Source organism: Alligator sinensis, unplaced genomic scaffold (genome assembly GCF_000455745.1).
Source record: "Alligator sinensis unplaced genomic scaffold, ASM45574v1 scaffold562_1, whole genome shotgun sequence".
NCBI classification, from domain to species: Eukaryota; Metazoa; Chordata; order Crocodylia; family Alligatoridae; genus Alligator; species Alligator sinensis.
The window spans coordinates 1,732,645-1,756,409 of record NW_005842227.1 but is presented as its reverse complement, the minus strand read 5'-3'; the positions used below and the strand labels follow the sequence as shown (position 1 = coordinate 1,756,409).

Genomic DNA, 23,765 nt, shown 5'->3' with positions numbered 1-23,765 from the left:
CAGCACTCACTTCTTGGGCACAAGAGCCATGCAAAAGCAGGGACTGCAGCCAGACTCTACCCAACTTAGTCTGATTAGCTGATGAGCTCAGAGCTCACTCGTTGCACAGCACTATGGGCAAAAGACCATGATGACCGTGGAGTGAGCTCAGAGCTTACTGGACATGTGGTACAGCGAAAGTGTGCATGTGGGAGCTATACCATGCTTGCTTCATTCCTGGATCCACTACTGTATTGGTTGGAGAGTTGCCAACATGAATAGAAAAATACTCAGCTTCTAGTTTAATTCAAGCTTGGGACAGAGTTCCAGGATCCAGGTCTTAGTTCTTCCAAACTCATCTTCCACTAGAAACCTTGTTCTTATGCACAAAGTAAAATATTCTATGGGAATACATTTCACTGTGCTGAAATGATGAGCTCTTCTTTTGCTTCTGCTCATGCTGTAGTGATAAAATGCATCAATAATTTTTATTGTGCTGTATAATACGGAGGGGGATAAAAACTTTATACAAGTATTAGAGAAGAATTATTTTTATGTGGACTATATTACAATATATGTGGTGTGGTATTCATGCCCTGATGCTTTTTGTTCCATAAACTTCATGTTTTAGTGGCAGGCATATTATAAGCTTTTTTGCATTAATCTTGGGTTATATTAGTTTGTCGCCTCTTATTTAACATCAACGCTTTAAAAGGAGAATTTACATTTTGTGTACACCTCTATAAATGTATTTATTTGTGTGTCAAAATCCATGGCAAGGGAGAGTTTTCTTTGACAAATAAAAAGCTTGTAAATTGAATTTTCTTCTTTTTTATTTTTTTTTGAAAGCATGAGAAGGTCTTGATCACAGTGTTTGTTATCATGCATTCAGGTTCTTAATGTCAGTTAGCCTGCTTGATGACTCCCTTGACATTGTTGTTTGCTCTACTGATGTGGTGGGGGGGCACATTATTGTCCTAATTGTACTTATAAAGCACATAAGCCCATAGAAAAATATCTTTCAGCTCATACCCAGTAGTGGTTAAGCATTTTCTGGCATCAGACAAAGGAACAAACAAAGGAACCCCCACAAGCAAGGAGAGCTTCTCTGCTAGATTAATAGCTATCTATCGGTGCTAATGGGTTTTCCAAACCTAGGTCCACCATGTGCCTCAGTAACATAGGCATTTACGTAGTTTTTGGTACTGACATAAAGCTTACATTTTATGAAGCTATGTTTGCATTGTGTTTCCCTGACTCAGAAGGCTGTACTGTGGACACATTGATGCTCAAGCAGAATAGAATGGCTCGGGCATTACCTTGGGTTGTTCTAGGGTAAAGATGGGCAAAATATGGGCTGTGGGCCATATTTGGCCTTTGGAGGGACTTTTTCTGGCCCACAGCAGGTCCCTTGGTCCTGCCTGGCCCAGATGCCATCTGGCCTGTGGTGCATCCTGTCACCCTCTGGGCACGCAACAGGGCTGGGGGGCTCTGCAGCTTGACTGCCTTTCTAGGCAGTCTAAGTGGTAGTGGCTCCTTCTGGCTGCTGCTGCTGCTGGCCTCAGCACTGTGGTACTGGCAGGGACCTGTGCACACAGCCCTGACCTGGCCTACCCTGCATCTGCTCCAGATTTGCCTGCCCACTTAGAAAAGCTGGACATGTACAAGTCCATGAGGCTGGATGGGATGCATCCAAGGGTGCTGTGGGAGTTGTCTGATGTGATTGCAGAGTCATTGGCCATCATCTTTGAAAACTCATGGTGATCAGGAGAGGTCCTAAGTAATTGGAAAAGGGCAAACATAATTCCCATATTTAAGAAAGGGAAAAAGGAGGATCCAGGGAAGTACAGACCGGTTAGCCTCACGTCAGTCCCTGAAAAAATCATGGAACAGATCCATTAAGGAATCCATTTCTAAGCACTTGGAGGAGAAAAAGGTGATTAGGAGAATTCACCAGGGGCAGGTCATGCCTGACCAGCCTGATTGCCTTCTGTGATGAGATGACTGACTTTGTGTATGTGGGGAGAACGGTGGATGTGGTGTACCTTGATTTTAGCAAGTCTTTTGATATGGTCTCCCACAACGTTCTCACAGGCAAGCTAATGAATGGGCTGGATGAATGGACTGTAAGGTGGACAGAAAACTAGTTGCAGCACCAGGCTCAGAGAGTGTTGATCAATGGCTCAGTGTCTAGTTGGCAGCTGGTATTAAGTGAAGTGCCCTAGGGGTTGGTCAGGGGGCCAGTTTTGTTCAATATCTTCATCAATGATCTTAATCATGGCAGAGAGTGCAGCCTCAGCAAGTTTGTAGATGACACCAAGCTGGGGGGAGTAGTAGATATGCTGAAGGGTAGGGCTAGGATTCAGAGTGACTTAGACAAATTGGAGGATTGGGCCAAAAGGAATCTCATGGGATTCAATAAGAAGAAGTGCAAAGTCCTGCACTTAGGACCAAACAGTCCCATGTACCAGGACAGGCTGGGGGCTGACTGGCTGGGCAGCAGCTCTCCAGAAAAGGACCTGGCGGTTACAGTGGACAGTAAGCTGAATATGAGCCAGCAGTGTGTACTTGTTGCTGAGGAGGCTAACGGCAACCTGGGCTGCATTGGTAGGTGTGTTGCCAGTAGATAAAGGAAAGTGATTATTCCCCTGAGAGGGGACTAAATAGCAGCTTTCAACTACCTGGAATGGGGTTCAAAATTGCATGAAGCTAGACTATTCTCAGTGGTGACAGATGACAGAACAAGGAGCAATGGTTTCAAGTTGCAGCACGGGAAGTTTAGGTTAGATATTAGGAAGAACTTTCTCACTAGGAGGGTAGTAAAACACTGGAACAAGTTACCCAAAGAGGTGGTGGATGCTCCATCCTTGGAAGGTTTTTTGAGTAGGGGGTTGGACTAGATCACACATGCACACATACACGTACTTGCACACGTACATACATATAGTTCTGGTATATGAAAATAGTTAAAATATGGATGCAACATATAGCAGAAGTGCAAAGTAACACTTGGGCAACTTTGCTGCCAATATGTAGTGCTAGCCTAATTGGACCCAAACCCTTTTTTGGGACATCCAGATGCTAAAGCAATACACATGTTGAGTAATAAATAGCCCACTCCCTCTAGAATTGTGGGGCATATTAGAATGGAGAGGGTAAATATCAATGGGTAAGAGATTAATTATTGTAAACTGGATATTCTGCATACAGAATAACATATCTTCTTATCATTTTCCTTCTGTATGCCAATCCATAACAATTGTTTATATACAGTTTTCCACTGTAATGGCTTTTAAGGAGTGGAGTACTCTGTGATGCATACTTTTAAAGAGTTATTCAATAGAGTTTCATATGATATAGGGAAACAACTCCAAAACTCTATAAATACGCATTTAGACCATACAATATAATAACCCCATAATAGCCATTACGGTCTAAAATGCAAAAGTTCTTAACCACAATTCTCAAATGTTGTTTTGTAACTAAACATGGTATGAGTATATAAAGAAGGATTTGAGAACGTATTGTATTTCAGAAGAGGTGGTGGTGGACATTAGCTTGTGGACAATGAGGACTCAAAAGCAGAACCTAACTAGGGGGAAATATGGTTGGAACAAGATGCTTTAAAAATTCATAAATACGTCCTTATGTGAAAGTTTCAAAGCCAGTACATTCTTAATTCTATAAGCCCTGATTGTTTAATTTAATTTTTTTAAGTATATTGTGTGCGGTTTTGCTATGACAAAAAACCCAACAAGCAGCTATGACACCCAGATGCCGATAGGGAACTTCTGTGATGCATTTCTGTATCTTAAAGTGTTATTTATTTTATCTGAATATTCCTTCTTAATATATACCTATGAGGCAAATCCTGCCTCCACATGTGAGTGTTTGGAATACACCTGATTCAGGTGAACTAGTGCAATGTTGGTCATGTTCTGCATTATTTGGGAAGATAGACTTTTGTGGAACATAACTTTGGAGAGTCAGTGTACAGAACCATGCAGAGATGGTGTGAAGGAGAAGCAGAGACATGGCTGAGGTTAAGACAGTGAAATCACCCAGTCATTCATCTCCATGAAGCAAGAAAAGCAGGCAGTTAGTGACCTATGGTCATGAAACTCACTAGAACTGGGATATTGGCAAGACAGGTTCAGGCCCCTGTGCTCCTTGATTCATAGCAGGTGCTTGAACATCAGCTTTTCTCGTGCTTATAGCAATAACAAACCTAAATCTATGTAAATAGAGGGATCCCATCTGTGTTCAGAAAAATACCTCTGTCTGTAGGGTGGAATGCAGTATCTGCATGATAAATCTTCATGGTGGTTATGGACTACGGTCAAAGTTGAAACTGTGCAAAGAATAGTCATGCATAATGTGATTGCTTAAATTGAAATTTGGCCAAGTCACTGAGGTTAATCCTTCTACTTCTGCAAAGACTGCTGTGGGATCTTTCACAACCACAAGTGTGCAAGATCTCTGTTGCATATTTTAACTGAAAGCTGAGAACCTTACCACGCATGGGATACCTGTAAGATTGTGCTGGAGATCTAGTTTGTAACTGAGCCAGGAAAAGAAGAGCCATCTATTAAACTGCTAATGCTCAGTCTTCAGTATTAAGAACCCGCCTCGAATATTAACCTCTTTTGACCTTGGCCAGTTCCTGAGTTCTGACATAACTGCAGTACAAGGAAGGTCATAGGTTACAAAACAGGTTAGGAAAACAAAGCAGTTTGTTCAACATTTGAGGGTTTTGAACAGTACAGTCATTCTGAGACGCATATATTATCATTCCTGTGAATGGTTTATTTCATCATGTAGATAATCATGGTATCAAGGTAGATAATCATGATATACATTTTCTGCTTCATGTACACTCATAAATTATGTGATAGCAGCCCCTAGCACAAAAGAGCCTTGCTCGGGGGGATTATAGGTACTACGATAATATAAATTATAACTAGATTTCTTTATTGTGTTCCAGTTTAACTTTTAAACTGGAACCTTGTGGCTTACAGATAAGGTGGGATCTTCAGTTTTAAAGAAGACAGCTTAAAATATCTATCAAAAATTGTTTTCAATTAAATGAAATTTTCCATGGAAAAATGTTACCTTTCTATTTAACAGTCTTATTTCTCATTTAAAAACAAGAATCATATGACTGAAAAATAAACTATTTTAATTGGTTCCTCATGAGACTTATAATATGGTTGTGTCATGTCCCTGTTCACCTTTGTGACTGAAGACTCCCTATGGACCGAGGAAGTATAGACCAACCAGAATCTGGCCTATTGAGGAGAAAGGAGTTTGAGGCACACAAACTATAACATTTGTGTATCAGCATTTGCCAAGCAAAATCTTCCAGCTAAAATTTGTTTGTATTCAGATTTCCACTGCAAATCAAATTTTTTTGTAGGTGGGGAAAAAAGAGCATCTCTAAACCAACTCTCATTCTGTGGCCTTTGCATTTAGCATATTTGCAGCTTCGGTGCCTGTGTTATTTTTTTTTAAAGTACTTTATATTTAAGCTGATCCTTCTTTCAATGCACAAATATGAAAACTGATACAGTTTGGTGACTTGGACTGGAAAAATGGAAGACTTCTTAGTAATGCAGTTTGGTGTGATGATTTAAAAGGGAAGTTGTATGGAACATTTCTTTAAAAAAAATGTCTAACAAATACAAATCCAGGGTACTTATGAATAACTTTATAGCTAGCATCTCCTGTCTGTGTAGTGGCCTGGTACAATACTCATTGGGAATGAGCACAGTGTATTAGTGGGCATGATCAGTGGGCATGATCTGGGGACAGCAGGGCAGACCCTACAATGAGAGGCTATGGGACCTGAACCTGTTCAGCCTTCACAAGAGAAGGCTGAGGGGGGACCTGGTGACCGTCTATAAACTCACTAGGGGGGACCAGAAGGGTTTGGGGGAGACCTTGTTTCCCCTAGCGCCCCCCGGGATAACAAGGAATAACGGCCACAAGTTGTTGGAGAGTAGGTTTAGATTAGACATCCGTAAGAACTACTTCACAGTTAGGGCGGCTAGGATCTGGAACCAACTTCCAAGGGAAGTGGTGCATGCTCCTCCCCTGGGGGTCTTTAAGAAGAGGCTTGATGTCTACCTGGCTGGGGTCATTTGAGCCCATTTGTCTTCCTGCCCAGGCAGGGGGTCGGACTTGAAGATCTACAAGGTCCCTCCCAACCCTACTTCTATGATTCTATGATTAGATCCATTAATGGAGAGATCGAGGATTTTGGAAAGTGGGGGTGCGGGAGCAGCAACCTGTGCTGCAGCAGTGGCTGTATCATGGCTCCCTGCCTTCCTGCCACATTAGGGTGGGGAGACTGTGCCACAGGAGTAGCACCAAGGGGATTTTTTAAAGTCCCTGAAGCAGGTAAAAATCTTCCCTACCTCCTCTCTTCTCCTCCATGCTTGGAAGCACTTTCCCTCTCCCTCCACCTCCCTTTCCAACCCCCCTAGTCCCTTGTCTGCCAATCTCTCTGCCACTGCCACAGCTGCCATTCCCAGCTGACCCTGGGGCATGGGTGAGTGGGGCTGCAGAACTGCTCCTGCCCCTCTCTAGCCAAGCCCTGCAGTAGTGGGCAAATGCCCGCTCCCATGTTGGCAGGGAACACCCAGGGGGAAAGGGCATGGAGGAGGAAAGTACCTGCCTATTTCTACTTTTATCTCTGGCTGAGCCTGGCTCTGCACGGTCAGACTGGACGAGGTAGGAGTGGCTCTGGAGCTCCCATTCCTATCCCAGGCAGCAGAAGACTTCATCAGTGGTGGGCAAAGGATGGGTTAGGAAAACAGAGGGAAGCGGGTGTGCCATTGAGCATGTAAAGCAAAGGGGGAAGTCTTACTTGCTTTAGGGACTAATAAATAAAGCTAAGTCCCCAGCTGCTGCTCCCCATGGGGTAGTCAACAGAAAGGGGTTGTCTGTGATGCTCCATCTCCCCTTGATCTGCCCCTGGATCCATTATTCCAAAATGCACTGCATGTCTATCAGCTGGTGCCACTTACATAAATAACTACTAAGAATGGGTAATGGCTGAATTTTAAAATGAGTTGATGTACATTTCAAGTGGAGTTGCTCCTCAGCCTCTTGTAGGCTAAGATCAAGTGAATATCTGAGCCTTGAAATAAATTAGTTATACATTTTTAATTTCTCCATATGAAGGTGTAGCAGCCTCTGTTTCCAAGCTTGGCATTTTGCTGATTAACTGCCCTTTTGCATTTTATTTTTTAACCTAGTCTATTTGTTTCCTTTTTTACTATGGTAACATCAAATAGACTGTGGTATAATGCATTCTGATGTTTCTTCATTTTTTAAGGTGAGTTATTGTTAGTGCACATCATAAGTTTTAAACCCCTTACATTTAGTGCATATTCCAAAGTGTTTGCCTTTATTTGTCTCTTTCTGTGACCTCCCACTTGTTAATGCCTGACTTTGACTTTGACTTGCTTGATTTTTTTTTCTGGAAATGTGAGTGAGACTATAATATTGTCTCCAGCTTGTCTTGCCACCTGCAGCCCTCTGACAATGGACAAGATGGGCCATGTAGTTGGTGAGAATATATTCCTTTTCTTAGTTGCCCACAGAAGACTCTTGACTGTTTAGTTACCAGATGGTAAAACTTGGTTCAAAATTTAATATTTCATATAATTCTTGCAGTAAAGTGATCTTTCTGTGAATCTTTTCATTATTTAATGTACATATGCCCATTCATATAACAGCTATCTGAATGCATAAAATATTTGCTATCTGAATGCAAATAACAAGTTCTGTTGGCTGCAACTTGTCAATCAGCAATACTAATGTGAAACGAAATCAAGAAAGCAGAAATGTTGAAACATAAAGTTCATGGTAGCCTGCCTACCAGTTTAACTTATATGCGCTCTTTGTCCACAAAATTATTCATATCTGTTCTGTGCCATGTTACATGTACTCCACCTTGTATAATGAATGTAGATGAAAAAATAGATTCTTGCAGTTGTTAGCTAGGCCATTAGAAGACTAGAAAAGTGTTGAATTAGGGCCACATTCTTCTAGAAATGCCATCTGAGATGGTGTGTGGAAATCATATGGAAAATAGAGGACTTAATCTTTACTTGCCCCTCTGATTACAAACAAGTTTGCTTAAATTAGGAATCAAATTTAGTCTCTACAGAAACCATGACATGTTTAAATTTGATTTTTCAAATAAATGAACCTTCCACAGAATAACACCTTTTGAAAAATCTGCTTGAAAGGGCACATTACATTTACTGAAATATGCTTTGTATTTTCCTGCATGTAGATAGGGGCAAATTTTCTGCATTCTTTCCAAAATTAATTTCTTGTTAGTCATTTCAATGTTCTTCCCTATTCCCCAATTATTTTATTTCTCTCATAATTTTTTCTGTCCTCATTTCATTTTACTCTCAGCTTGTCATTATCTTAAGCTCTTTGTTTCCTTTTTCCTTACTGTGAACTAGAAATAAGGCATTTTGGGGTATTGGTAATTGGTAAGGGGATACAGAGCCTCTAGGTAAGCTCTAGGGAAACTATTTATATTTAGCTCAGCAAAGATCTGTCATGATTGCAGAACAAAGTAGTTGCTCCCTGATGGGTATTTGGTGGCCTCCTTAACATGCCACACAGCAGGAAAGGGTTTTCACTTACTGAATACATCACAGTTGGCCTTTTGTTGACAGTCTTAGAAGAGTCTCAAGTCCTCATATTCATGGTGATCAAATATTTTCTTTACCTTAGAGCTAACCATTTTTTGTTTAGGCCGGTGGTTCTCAATGTTTTTAGACTCAAGGTGCCCTGTTTGGAATTTGTGGCCATGTCCACATGAGCTGGGGCATGAATTTGCAGTGGCACAAATTTGTTCCACTACTTTGCACTACAGTGCACCCCCCTGCTGGTGCAGTTTGCAATGAGACACATTGTCCTGCCGCTTCATGTGCTGCAGAGGGGGCTGGCTGGGGCACAGGGTGCCTTAGGCTGGCTATGCCCCAGCAACTAGGGAAAGGCATGTGGTCCATGCACTGTGGACCACTGTGCTGAGGCACCCTTCACCCCAGCCTGCCACTCCCCTGGGCTGGCAGCTCCCCTGTCTCCGCATGCCTCAGTGTGGGGGCTCCACTGTGGATCCGCCACACTGGGTCATGTAGAGCCACTGTCGCAAGGCACACTTCACCCCAGCCAGCCATGGAGCCTCAAGATGGGGGAGCAGGCATCATCAGTGGGAAGCAGCTGGCTGGGGTGCAGGCTGCCTCAGTGTAGGGGCTCTACATGCCTCAGTGTGGGGGTTGCACAGTGGAGCCCCTGCACTGAGGCACATGGAGACAAAGGAGCAGAGGCACGCTGCACCCTAGCCAGCCAAGGAGTTGAAAATCTTGGACATCTTTACACATGCTCCGGGGGTGGGGAGAGCGTGTTTTAATTAGATCAGCTCTGAGAGCTGCTCCAGTTAAAGCACCCACAGCCTCTCATGTATCAGCATCCCTGCACTTCAAAAAGGCAGCAGAGGCGCTTTAACTAAAGCTCATTTGATGAGATGCAGAGGGTGCTGGAGCATGCTCACTAGCACACTCCAGCAGACTCTATTCATTGAGTCTGCCCCAAAGCGCTGTAACTGCAGTGCATTGGAGCAGCATCCCCACATGTCCACCAGCACCCCTTGCTATTAAACTCATGGGCAGCACAATAAAAGATGTTCTCATTCACTTGCAATCATCAGCTAATGAAATCCACGAGAATTGGCTGCAAAATTTCTAGTGGGGATATTTACTGGAAAAAAACACTCATTTGAAAAATTCCCTTTGTAAATGTTTTTCTGGAAGGAAAATTTAATTGTGGAAAAACCTCCCTTCCCCATCTCTCATCTTTCTTATTGTTTCCAGTTGTTGCCAGTTGGAAAACAGGAGCAAAGTGTGAAATGTGTTTTTCTTCACTTTCTTTTATTTCCAGTTGTCATAATGTTACTTAGAGAGGAAGATAAAAAATTAGACTAACTTTTACTTTAAAAGTGAACAATATTTTGCTGAGAAAATTACATGTTCAACTTCTTTTATTTAAAATTTTCACCACTTTTCCGAGTAAAAAGTAAAAATAAGAGCTAAGGCACTCACCTACCATTTCTAATTAAAGATTCTATAAATAAAACAAATTTTCATTTTTGACAAAGAAATATTTTTATATATAAATGAGATGCTTTTGCAAAAGATATTTTGATGAAACCCATATATTTATAGACAGTTCTTTGTTGAAACTATTTAACCATATCCACTGAGAAGTGTGGGTCACTGTGAAATTTAATGTTAGTTCTTTGCTTGAGTAAAAGAATGTATGGAGGTTTGGGGATTTTTGTGTTTATATAATATTTTACCCTAATCATATTTTCATATGTGTTTTTCCTAATCATGGAAAATAAAGAGTCAAATGACTGTTAATAGTCTATTGTGGCAGGGCACAAGTGGTGCCTGCCAATTTAAAAGGAGCTGGCAGGCTGCAGAAAGAAAAGTATATGGCAGTAAAGCTGCTGGGACCCTGGGGAGTCTCCAGGGGGGCCAAGGCCCACTGAGCGAGGCCTGAGGCCCAAGGGGTATAAGGCCCAGAGAAAGGGCCCAGAACAGGGGCCAGAGTGTGACCCAGTATGGGGCAGAGTGAGCCTGAAGGGCCACACAGAATAGGGCCTGGGTGGGACCTGAAGGATTGAATGGAGTAGGAGGAAGGGGCCTGGTTGGGACCCAAAGGGCTGTGTAGGGTAGGGCCTGACTGGAGAGAGAATGACTCAGTGAGTGGCAGAGACTGACTCAGCTAGGGGCAGAATAGTGTGGCCCAGAGAAGGGGCCAGGAGGCCAAGGCCCACAGAGTGGAGCCTGAGGCCGAGTTTGGGCCACAGGCCGAGTGCGGCCCAGCAAAGGGGCCGAGACAGTTGTTGGTGATTTTGGATACCATCTGTGAAGCATCGGACATGGTTTTAGGGTAGGTTCGGAGCTGTTTTTTGGCCGTAGGCATCAGGGCAGCAAATGGGTAGCCTCCCGCATGTAAATATCATTTTGTGGTAACATCAAAGGTGTGGTAGGTGAGTGAAGGTGGACTGCCCTGGACAGGGAGTGGGCCAGTGGTGTACTCAGCCCTGGGGTGGCCCCTTTACATGTATATGTTCAGTTAATCTCTTGACCAAATTTATAATTTTTATAAGCCGCTTATTGAGATGAAATATTTTTTTAAGTTAAAATGGATAAAGCAGTAAAAAGAGCAATATTCTCACAAGACTGAACATGAACAGAAATGATTTCTATTTTCATCTTACTCAATTTGAAATATCTCTCTGTATGTACGATAAAGAATGGCTGCCAGAAATCAAACTGCTTCATCAGAATCTCTTCAGTGAAAGGACTACATACAGTTCCAGATAATTAAAACTTATTTTGTAAAAATGCCATTAATGTTGTTAATTTTCCTTTAGGTGAAGCAAATCTATCTAGTTGACTGTGGCCTCATCTACATGTGTGGTGGATTGCACAGTTGTTACTGCTTATGCAAGAACTAAATGACTGCACAGTAGCCGGCGTTACTGCATAGTACTGTCTCTGCATGATTTTTTTCTGATGCTACTGCACAGTAGCAACGAGCTACTATAGAGTAACTTATTATTGCTGTACAGTAGTGTTGCCGCAGCATTAGGGCCTGGCAATGCTACTGTATGGTACCAAGCAGCTATGGTGCAGTAGCACATTGCTACTGTGCTGTAACGTCTCACGTACACATGCCCACTGACAGCAAAATCGTATTTTGGCCCTTTTTTATTTAGATAATAGTCCAAAATTCATTCATAAAATTAAATTCGCAAAAAGGAAAGGAAAATAAAAAGCTTCAGGTGAAAATATATGCTCTACTTTTAAAACTGGTAGCAACTAAACCACCCAATAGTGAGCTATTATTATTTCCAGATAAATTTGAATAAGGAAATGTCATATTTAATATCTTGTTTAATATTCTGTAATTATTGATCTACCTCTGCATTTGAAAGGGGCTGTTTTTATAACTTTTGTTTTTACCTCTGGTTTCAATAAGTGTAGAGGTGTGTTTGTAGGCTCAGTACTTTAGGGTATTTATACACATGCTCCGGGAGTTGGGGGTGCTTTGATTAGAGCATGGGCAAAGTTCCATGGTTCACCATCCCACCTCCCTTCTTCCAATGGCATGGACTAGCCTGACCTGGCCCCCACAAGAATGGAGTCCCACCCTCCCCACCAGCAACACCCAACCTGCCACAGGAACAGATTCCCCAGCCCATGGCAGCACCCAACCCACCAGCACCTGATCCCGACTGGACTCATCTGACTTGCACTGTAACTGGGTCCATTGGCTGGTGACAGAGGTAAGGATCCACTGCTGGCTGCTGGAGGGGAAGTTGCTAGCCTTTCTTACCTGAAAGCCTGACAGTTGAGAGGGAGGAATGGGTGCTGTGAGTAGGTGGACTGTGTCCCTGTGTCCTCTGGAACAGCCAGAAAAGCAAACCTGAACTCTGCCGTCAGGTGCTGTTAAGGCCAGTTGATAGTTATATCCCCTGACCCCACCCCCCCGCTTCCCTGCAGTCTTTACCACCTGACCTATTTCTAGAGAGTAATTCTCTCACTTCTTGTTTTGGTAAGCCAAGTGGACCAAGCTCTTTTGGTCTACTCTAACAAGATAGATTGTCCATTCCCCTGATGATCCTAGCAGCCCTTTTCTGCATGTTTAAATTAATCTTTCTTGAAAATAGGTGACCAGAATCCAACACAGAAATTGTTCTATAATGCATAATATTGAGACATTACAAATGTCCAAGAACACACAAGTATGTGGGAGATGTTGAAATTTGCAGTGCCTTGTTCTTGGACATACTCAATAAACAGGCCTGTTTCACTGTCCCCAATGTGGACAGCATTGGTTCTCAGTTCCTAATTAGTTTACATGTTTTATTTATGATAAGAAATTCCATATCAGGGTATTAAGATATTGGATCAAATAGAGTTGGACTTGTTCAACTGTTCCTCAGTTTTCTCTGGTTTTCTTTTCAATATCCTCTTTAAATCCATGGATTCTGTGTCTTGCATCAGACAGAAAAGTTCTTATGTCTTTATCAGGGACTTTCATTATAAAGATTTAACATAATGTATAGCTATCATAAATAAGATTAATGTATTTTAGTGCATTGCTGGAAACACTGCTGATTACTGTATTGATTTTTTCCCTTAAATACTCGACTCCTTTGAATAGCTGCAGGAGATCTGAATTTATGATCCTTAGGAATAATTTTCAAATGAAGCACTGCCATTTAAGCTGATACTAATTTAATAAGCTCACTTTAGGCTTGTTACTTTTTTTTGTAAAAATTCAGTTTTCAAGGTTCTAACTTTTTAATTTGTCCAGGACATCACCAGGACCCTGTAGATATTAAGACCTGAATTTCTTGTAGCACTTAAATGCCTGCTTAACTTAAAACATATAATAGACCCACTGATTCCAGAGATGAGTTGGAGCCAAGGCATTGATGTATAATGTTTAATTTCTCACAATTTCTTGGCCCTATTCACAAGGAATTGACCACACAGTGAAAAACCCTGGTCCTAATGTGACAATACCATATTCTCATGCATACCACAGCTAAGACACACATCTTGTTTTAGGAAGGCAGAATGAAGGGAAAAAATTATATTTTAGGATCTTACTTGCCCCAGCACTGATTCAACATGGCTAAACCTGGCTGCATTTAGGAGGGACAGAGTCCATTGCTCAGCATCACTCACCCTCTTACTGCAGATCCACAGCTAAAACTGGAGATCCAAAGCTAAAGGTTTAACTTTTTCACAGCTGTGGCCAAATTGGCATCCGTGAATTGGTAGCTCCACCACTCCTGCATACTGCTCAGAATGAAGCAAGGCAGCTCAGAATGAAGCCAGTCCCCAGCAGACATTCCAGCATTCTCTGGTCTCTATTCTGGAAATTCAGTTTCATTGATTAAGACACACATCCCAGTTTTGGAGGGCTAATTTTTGGGGAAAGGTATATGTGCTATGAAAGTAAATATGGTACGTGTTGATGAAAATAAAGGTGAGCTACCCTTTTCTTTTAAAGGATTGTCAAAGACATTATTTTATTTCTAGTTGCCATTTAGTGAGAGCTGGGCACCTTATTCTTCTAGATGATTTTAAACATAGCATAGGTTACTGTTAAATGCATTGCAATGGTGCCTGTATATCCCAGTTGGCACTGGAGATTCTTTGTGCTAGGCTCTGTACAAATACATATAATTGGAGCAGAATATAGCATAACAGAGTAAAGGCAGAGCCTGTGGGGCCAGAGAGTAGAAACTTGGCTTCTCTAGCATGTGCTATGAACTGGAAGTTAAAGGTAACAGCTGGTTGCTGGGAAAAGAAGCATGTAAAGGCAGACATTATGAATTATGTGAAGCAGAGAAACAGAACTGCTCTGCCGTGAGTGAATTAGAGTTCCTTGTGTTTGGTATTGAAATCATTCTTTTGGGATCATTCCCCATAACTGTTGCAATGACATTAGAGAAGAGGTCAGTTAATAACACCACAATATTCGGTCAACCTTACAGACAAAAATAGAGAGCTCTGACATTTACCTGACAGCACACTATCACCTGGCATTTGTAAGCCTTGGATCATTAAGCTGTGAACAATAGCAACAATTATTCATACATCTATAAAACGACCATGTCCCAAATTATGATAAAAAGTCTTGCTGATTAGTGCTAAACAAGTAGTATTCCTTATTTTCTTGTGTGCTTCTTTTATGTATTATATTTGAGGAGTAGATTAAATGCACACTTCTTACTGATTTGGTTTTATGCCCCATCAGAGGCTCATTTATGTCTCCAGTTGAGTGCATGGCTTACTTCATGGATTGTTCCTAGATACCCTTCTAATCATTTTATAACATGGGATTTTTTTCATTTAATCCATGAAGTGAATGATTCATGGGTTACAGGCTTCTCTGCAGCAGTACAATGTGTCCCTGGAGGCAGATGTGATTGTCACCAAGCCTGTGACTTAATCTACATAAAAACACAGGAATCGTTGATTTGGAAGAAATTCTTACCTGCTGTTTGTGTAGGATGGCCATCTGTCTGACAGATCCCGAGTGTGAAAGCTAGCTATATATGACTAATGCCAGAATGCCAGGCAAACATTTATCTTGCAATTTTGCACTCCTTAATATACCTGTTCTCACTGGGCATGTCTACACAAGACACTTAACTGCACAGTAGCCTAGTTTACTGCACAGTAAGTATGCGCGCCACGTGTGTGCATGCTTACTATGCAGTAAACCTCACTAATTGTGAGTAAATATGCTACCTGCACATGCAAGTAGTAAATTTACTCTTGATTAGTAACAGTGCAGTAGTGCTTGTGTAGATGTCTGACCGGGAGCAAATTTGCTCCCAGTCAGCTGTCCACCAGGGGGCGGCAAATTGCTCCCTGCCCTGGGGAGCTGCCTGCAGCCAAGGGGTGCTCCACCACTGGAGCCTAGGCAGGCACCTTGAAGACCCACACTTGGAGATCACAATCAGGGAGTGGGTCTTGGAGATCCTTATCTTCCACCAGCAGCTCCAGAACCACAAGGCCAGTGCTGGGAGATTCTTAAGGATCTCCCAGTGCTGGCCTTATGACTATGGTGCTGGTGCAGGGAGATAAGGATCTCTCAGTGCCAGCCCCATGGTTGTAGAACTAGTGCTGGGAGCTCCCTGATGGCAGGGGTTCCCCAGCTTGTTCACCACCCATCTCCATGCTGCGGAGCTAAGTGGAGAACAAGCTCCCTAGCCTGTAACCCACCCAGCTCTGTGCTCACAGAGCTGGGCAGGGACAGGCTCCCCATCCCCTACTAGCAGGGAGCTCCCAGCACCAGCTCCACATCAGGAACCCAGAGCTGGGAGATCCTTATCTCTCAGTACCAGCTCTGCACCATGGAGCTGGCACTGGAAGATAAGGGTCTCTCAGGCCCCTGCTCCCTGATTGCAATGGCAGGGTGGGAACTGGGAGCTAAAGATCTCCTAGCCCCCGCTCCCCAATTGCAATCTTGGAGCAGGGAGCCCCCGGGGACAGGGTATAATGTCCCAGCCCTGGCCAGGAGATAGCTTTCTCCTGGCCCACTGCTCCCTGCCAGGTCCCGGGCTAGCAGCCACGGGGAGCCTAGAGCTTCCCCTGGTGGCAATAGGCGTCCATTGCAGGGCCCCAGAAAGCGGGAACAGATTTCTTGCCATTGCCAGTAAATCTGCTTTTGCTTCCCTGCATGTGTAGTACCTGCCTGGCACCTTTTACTTATGAGTAAATTCCTCGTGAGTAAACTGGTGCCACAGGTGTAGACGTGCCCACTGTTTACTTGCTACAGATTACTCTGCCATGTTATCAGGAAATGAGTTCTGTTGGTCTGAGCATGGGAACTGTATTTGCAACCTTATGAGCTCTGCTGCTGTCTGCTCTATAATTGTGATTATATCTGTTAGTGCATACTCCAAATTTGCACACTTTAAGCTTCAGCATGCCTCAGAATTGGGCATTGTGCCCCAAGAGGATAGTTAAATAAGTAGGGTTAGGCACATGAAACAAAATCTTAAGTGCCTAAGTCACGTAAGTACTATTTCTGGCACTTATACAGCTACTAGATTTTATTTGCAACTATGTAGCTGTGGTTCCTGCTTGTGAGTCTTAAGTAAGCTCAGCATTTTGCTAGCAAGCAGGAGGTACAAATTCAATTCACCTCTGGGTGTTAGGGCCTAGAATTTGAGTCTCCTTTTACGCTAGCCTTTTGGTGTAAAGCAGTGATTCTCAACCAGGGTGCTGTGGCACCCTGAGCTTACTTGAGATTTTTTCAGGGTTGTTGTGAAGTGCCACACAAAGTTAGCACTGTTAAAAGTTCAAACATGATTCATAAACAGGGCTTATTTAGTCTGGACAAGAGAAGACTGAGGGGGGATTCAATAGCAGCCTTCAACTACCTGAAGTGGTTACAAAGACGATGGAGCTAGACTATTCCTAGTGGTGACAGATGATGGAACAAGGAGCAATGGTCTCAAGTTGCAGCAAGGGAAGTTTAGGTTAGATACGAGGAAAAACTCTCAGTAGGAAGGTAGTAAAACACTGGAACAGGTTACCCAGAGAGGTTGTGGAATCTCCATCCTTAGTGGTTTTTAAGACTGGGCTGAGATGTTATAGTTATAAAGCCTTGGCTGGGCTATTATAGTTGGGGATGGTCCTGATTTGAGCAGGGGGTTGGACTAGATGACCTCCTGAAGTCCCTTCCAACCCTCATTTTCTGTGATTTTGACTCAGAGTGTTTAGGAATCCATAATGTTAAAAATAGTGTGATCTGTAGTGCGCTTCCTGAGCTCTTTGTAGTCTAAAATGAAGTAAAAACTTAAGAGCTGACATTTTATGAGGGGTACTATGAGTCTATTGAAGGGTGCCTTAAATTTAAAACATTTGAAAATCACTGACCTAAATAGTTGGAGGTTCCTCCCTCCATTTTCCTTCCAACAATTATAAGTATACCAGGGAGACTGTATTCTACTTTACATGAAAATGGAATCTAAAATGAGCTGAAATGCCACTTAGGCCAGTAAAGGCTGAAATAGGATTTGATCCAGAGTCAAAGGAGAGAGGGGTACTTGTGAATGAGTGGAGGGTGCCCCCTCCTTCCTCCAGGGTTGATTCAGAAAGTATTGACACTGAGTGGGGACCTGCCTACAGCTTAGCCAATAGGAAAAGAAACACAGAAGGTTGTTTCTGAACTCTTGCCACTCCTTCCACTTTAGGCATGTGACTTAGGGCTGCACACTACATGTGCACCAGTGTGAACAGGGGGTTTAAAATTAGAGTATCTTTTGGGAGCTGCTCTAGTTAAAATGCCTGCAGCGTCTCGTGCATTCAGCATCCCAAGTTTCAAAATGGCAGCAAGGGTGCTTTAACTAAAACTCATTTGATGAGCTTTAAAGTGCCCCCCACAACCATTTTGAAATGTGGGGATGCTGCATACATGAGATAATGCAGCATGTTGGAGCATTTTGATTAGAGTCTGCACCAATGTGTTCTAAGCAGAACACATCGGAGCATGTGTAAAAGTGCCCCAGATGTGTGGTGGGGTGAACTATATTCTCATCCCTGTTTTCATCACTATTTATGTATTTTACACTAGACAGTCACTTTTGCTAGGGACAAAAATTACACATAAACTGGTATAAGTGATCGGAAACCAGTTCAAATATGTAATACAGCAGAACTTCAGTTCACATAAACAACTTTCAAAATAGCTGAAACTGGTTTAAGATAAACCTGGATGAATATAGTATCAGACTTAACTGATTTAGGTTAAATTGGTATATGGAACTTGTGTCCCAGATCCCCTCCAAATTCAAGTTCACTCACAGTCCCCCAGCATCCCAGGATGCTTTTTACCTTTCCAGCAACCTCCCCCTCCCCTCGCAGGGTGGGCAGGCTATCATTGGCCCAAGCTGTCTTCTCCAACCGAACAGGGAGGCGTGCTCTAGTGCCTCGCAGCTTCTGGCCTGGTCTACTGCAGGCAGTGGCTGCATTTCCAGAATCAAAAGTGAATGTCTGTTACTTGCTATATTGCACAGCTTAGACTAATGTGCAAAGATTGAACTGACTCAGCCTCTGGCTTTTTGACTGTCTGTACTTGGCCTTTAGGATGGGGGTGTGCATGGAACAGAAATACTCCTGAAACAGAGCCCAGAGCCCAGGACCTCCTCCTCCCCCCCGTACCAACATAGGCAAGTGCCTTTGCCTTTAAGATACAAATTTAGGCTCTCTCTGGCCTGCAGTATTGAGAACACAGTGTTTCTGCTTCAACAGAAAGGATGATGGGCATCTTCACCCTGCTTATTCTATAGGCTGAAGAGGGCCTAGAATCTGGGTCTTCTCTGTTATGTTACAGCTGGACAGCACACCACTACCATTGCTTTTTCTCATCAGAGACTGTTGCTTCTGCCTTCCACGTTGAATTCAATGTTGCTGGTGTGTATTTGGTGTTCTCCGAGTAGCTTTTCCCAACTGGACCCCCCCCCCCTCCCCCCCAGGACACAGCAACAGTTTAAGTACTATTCTGCCTTGTATATGAATTGTAATAGAGCTTAGGAAGGAGCTAGCTCCCAAATATTTATTTTACCTGCAAGAACACAGTGGCTTTACAGTTACAATGACACATCCATTTCGAGCAAATGTTGAATTATAAACTCCTTTGGCTAATCACAGTGAATCGTGCATGGGTACCTCTCCTTTGTTCCTAACTGGGATCATTTCCCAAAGAATAAACAAAATATATTTCACAAACTTAATGCTTTGTGAAAATGTTTTGGGTATTTGTTCATTATTATGTACTTTTAAGAGCTAGTTTTGGCAAGAGTATTTGTAAACGGGAAAGAACTTAACCAGTAGAAAGCGTTGGTCATAATTAAAGCTCCTAGGCAGCAGATTAGAAGTCTTTCATATCCCCTTTACTGTTCTGGAAACAGCATTGTGATCTTATGCAGCATTTCCTATTTCCTGTCCAAGCAGCTGTTTGTATTGCCTTCCTCAACATGCATGTACCTGGTTTGTTTGAAAAAATCTTCAGCAGCTGTAGGGTATGTTCCCTTTCACAGCAGGACCCAGCATGCTACACTGTGCTTCTGTGCTGGAGTGGCACAATGAATGTAACAAGTGAGCCCTGTGGTTATACACAATTCCCCCTAACTAAAGGTTAAAATGTCATTAAACAATTTTTCCTCCTAAAATATTTCTTCTGTTCACTACATGTCCATAGTTTATTGTCTTTTATATAGTACAACCTCATAAATACAGCATGCTTGGGACCGAGCACTTGCCAGAAATTTGAAAATGCCAGGTTTTTGAAACTGGCGCGGCGGCCAGTTGTGGAGCAGGGGTTGCACGAGGAGCAGAGGCACGGGGTGGTGAATGGCAGCAGCAGCCGCCGCATGCAAGATTCCCCCTCCACATCTGGGAGGGCAGGGGGTGGGGACCAGCGGCTGGTCCCAGAGCAGCAGGGGGAAGTGCCAGATTTTTTATAATTCCAGATTTTTGGGATCTGGATTTATGAGGTTATACTGGATATCACAGAGTATATTTTCTGCAGGGAGTAAAAGGATTTATCTTATTCACAAGGTGAAATCTCTACATTAAGATTTACCCTGTCCAGATTCTCAACTGTTGTTGGGTTTTTTTTTTCCTGGGAATTTGCTTTGTACTGGCAGGATGCATTTAGATATTTGGCAAAATATGTAATGAACCTTGTGTCACACAGCCTTTCTGTATATTCATATTAGAAAGGCGTGTGTTATTCAGACCTTCCTGAATAACTGGCCACATCTGGAGTACTGTGACCAGTTTTGGACCCCCATTACAGAAAAGATGTGGAAAAATTGAAGAGAGTCCAGCAGAGGGCAATGAAATGGTTAGGAGGCTGAGGCACATAACTAATGAGGAGAGGCTGAGGAAATTGTGCTTATTTATTCTGAAGAAGAGAAGACTGAGGAGGGATTTAATAGCAATCTTCAACTATCATAAACGTGGTTACAAGGAAGATGGAGCTAGGCTGTTCTCAGTGATGGCAGATGAAAGAACAAGGAGCAATGACCTCAAGTTTAAGCAAGGGAAATTTAGGTTAGATATAAGGAAAAACTTTCTCACTAGGAGGGTAGTAAAGTACTGGAAGAGATTGTGGAATCTCCAGCCTTGGAGGTTTTTAAGATGCAGGTAGACAAAGCCTTGACTGGGATGATCTAGTTGGGGATGGTCCTGCAGAGGGTTGGACTAGCTGACCACCTGAGGTCCCTTCCATCCCTCCTTTTTTATGATTCTAAGAGCTGCAGTGGGTAGAATAGACTGTTTAGTACATTGACTGTTGTGTTCTGGATGGCCAGATGTTAAGGTTTCTGCTTTAGCTGCTTGCCCCCCCAGCAGAGAGTTGATTAAACACTGCCTTCCTTGAAGGAAAGCTTTTAATCTAATAATAAAGCCAGACGTTGCTCTATGGAGACAGCTGATGTTGACCAAGTAAAAGATTTACTAGTCACTTGAGCTAAGATATTTAAAGGTGACTAAAGGATTTGTGTTTGGAGTATGGGTGCACATGCACATGTGTGCATGTATGTGCATATCCTTCTTTTGATGCCACAGTTTGCAAGGGGATAGCACATTTTACTTTTATCTATATAAGACCAGCTTTTGAACAGTGCTTCTGAGAGAAATAATTTATCTTTCCTGCTATATTATTTTTATATGATCTAAAATCTTTTAGGACCAAATAAGTTTCCTTTAACACAAGTTTTCTCAGACCATATAGTTTAAGATGTTGTTTTTCCCTGTGAATCTGAGGGGATCAAAAAACTAAGCTACCATGCTTATCTTTCATGACTAAGGGATAAAAGTGTTATAAGAGATAAGAGAAGACAACAGCCTTTTTTCAGTCAACAAGGTAATAATGAGGAAGGGGCACACAATGAATTGGGTTACAATATTCCAGGACAGGAATCCTCCTGACAGGTATGGAAAGGTGTCCATTGATACCACAGTTCTACATCAATAAAAAAGCATACTTAATCATGTAAAACCCTTGCAGTTTTTCTCAGCAGAATCAAATTGCTTCATGTCAGTGGTCCTACCACTTCATTTCCTATCTCTTTCTCAATTCTTTATTAGAGTATCTGGAGAAACAGACAAAACCAGTTTAAAAATGCATGGTCATCTCAGTATAAACATGTATAAAAGGATATACATTTTGACTCAGAGAAACTGCTGAATAAGCAGCAAAATCAAGACTAATCAATATTGTATAATTTATTAGATATCTATGCTGCCTTTCCCAAAACATGTTCAGGATTGCTTATTATAAGAAATAAATAACTTAGACATACAGATAAAATATTAAAGAAGATATATATCATATAACAAATGCTCCCCAACAATACCCTAACTTAACCTTGCTTGCTAAACATCTGCCCAGATAAAATATCTTACAGTACTTCTATAAGATGTTCAGGCTTGTATAATAACTATGTTTAATGCATTTTCAGTTTTGCAAAATGTAAATAATATTGCATGTACGCTGACTTGCATCTCAGGTTTCCTTCTGATTTTTAAGACTGAAGCAAGGGGAACATTTTTAATTCCTTTATTGGACTAAAGGAACACTAACACTTATTGTTAATTAAGATTAAAAATAAGTGAAACCAAATAGGAATGGGAGATGGAAAAAAATATTGTGCAGACAGATTATGGGCAAGTCATATAAGTACGAAGTGTATCAAAGGTCCCAAAATGCCATCTCTCTATTAGAATAGCATAGTTGTTATACAGCTCTGTCAGGAAATAGTGTGTCTAAAGACTGCAAATGTGAATGGATATTGAAAACCTACTGAGTGGACACTACTTTGAAAATGTCTTCTTTTGTAAGGTTAAGTAAGCAAATGAAGGTGTTTCAGCATAAGAAATCAAACTGACATGCATCTTATGTCCTTTATGAAGAGTCTACTTACAAAGTTATGTGTTTGTTTTATGACCTATAGGACAGCTTTCCAGCTCGGTTTGGAGGAATTCATTTCGTCAATCAACCATGGTATATCCATGCCCTCTACACAGTTATACGACCCTTTCTAAAGGAGAAAACACGAAAAAGGGTACTCTTCTCTTTATTTTTATAATGATAGACCATTATGGTCACCAGATGTACAAAGGATATAGAAAACAAAAATAAATTATATAGTTGGAATTTATTTAATGTCTTTAAATGTCTATTTTGAAAGATTTTTTTGTGTCAAGGATCTCCACTTGCCTTGGAAATATATATGGCTTTATCCTTTGAGGATCTGATCTAAAGTAGCTAAGTGTTTAATTTTAAGCACAGGGTGTGTCCAGGTGGGCACGCATGTGCAGGACATGCATTTGCCGTGGCAAAAATAGTAGCGGCACAAATTTGTGCTGCTGATTTTTGCTGCTGCGCATGCCCCTGCCTGTGGGGTTTGGTAAGGGACAAAATGCCCCACTTTGGGGAAATGGCCATTTCCCTGTTTCTTCTGGCTCCTGGCATGCTGGAGAAGCTGGGGGACAACTAAAGGAGGGGCTCCAGCACCCAAAGCATCTCTCTTGAGGACCCAGCCTTTGTGATGGAATATTTAATAGAGCTTTTTCATCCAGAAATACAGACATAATATTTTTAAATTAGCTCTTTTTATTTTAAAAGAATACCTATAGTGTCATTTTTATTTCAGTGTCACTGCATTTGTCATTATTGACTAAAGTTATGATGCAAATGTACAAAATATTTAATTTGCGTACATATTTATATTCACTGTAAATGCATACAGAAAGGAGTGTGTGTGTGTACACCATTAATTTCTGAGATGTAGTCTAATTTGCATCAATAACATTGGTACAGTGGCAATGGTGAAGGTGTCCTTTGATGCATCCAGACCTACGCGTGCAAGGCTTGCTCTGGACTCATGCCGAAGGCCACGCTTCTTTGATCCAGCTGTACCTGGGAACTGGACATTTGGGCTGGGGAGTCCAGGGCTGGACATGATGTTAGCTACACCAGTCACAGGAGCTGCTGGCTACAGAAACTGGGCAACATAATTATGGTAGCCAGATGGATCCTTTAGGCTTCAACAGATTTTTGACTTTGACATCATTGTAACTAAAGTAGAGTTTGGTGGAGGTAAACATATAATGGTAATATTTCTTTAAATTGAAATTTGTCTT

At 42.0% G+C, this 23,765-nt stretch overlaps 1 protein-coding gene across 4 annotated transcripts in view; it reads left to right on the top strand.

Annotated features, from left to right (window-relative positions):
• CLVS2 (clavesin 2) overlaps positions 1-23,765 on the top strand; it is an 83,620-nt gene that overhangs the window by 44,812 nt on the left and 15,043 nt on the right. For all 4 annotated transcript variants that reach the window (XR_003094916.1, XM_025208374.1, XM_025208373.1 and 1 more), the window contains one exon: positions 22,574-22,684. Coding sequence is in view for 3 of the 4 variants with exons in the window: in XM_025208374.1 (XP_025064159.1) it covers positions 22,574-22,684 (111 nt within the window). In the remaining variant the exon portion in view is untranslated. The remainder of the gene's footprint in view (positions 1-22,573; positions 22,685-23,765) is intronic.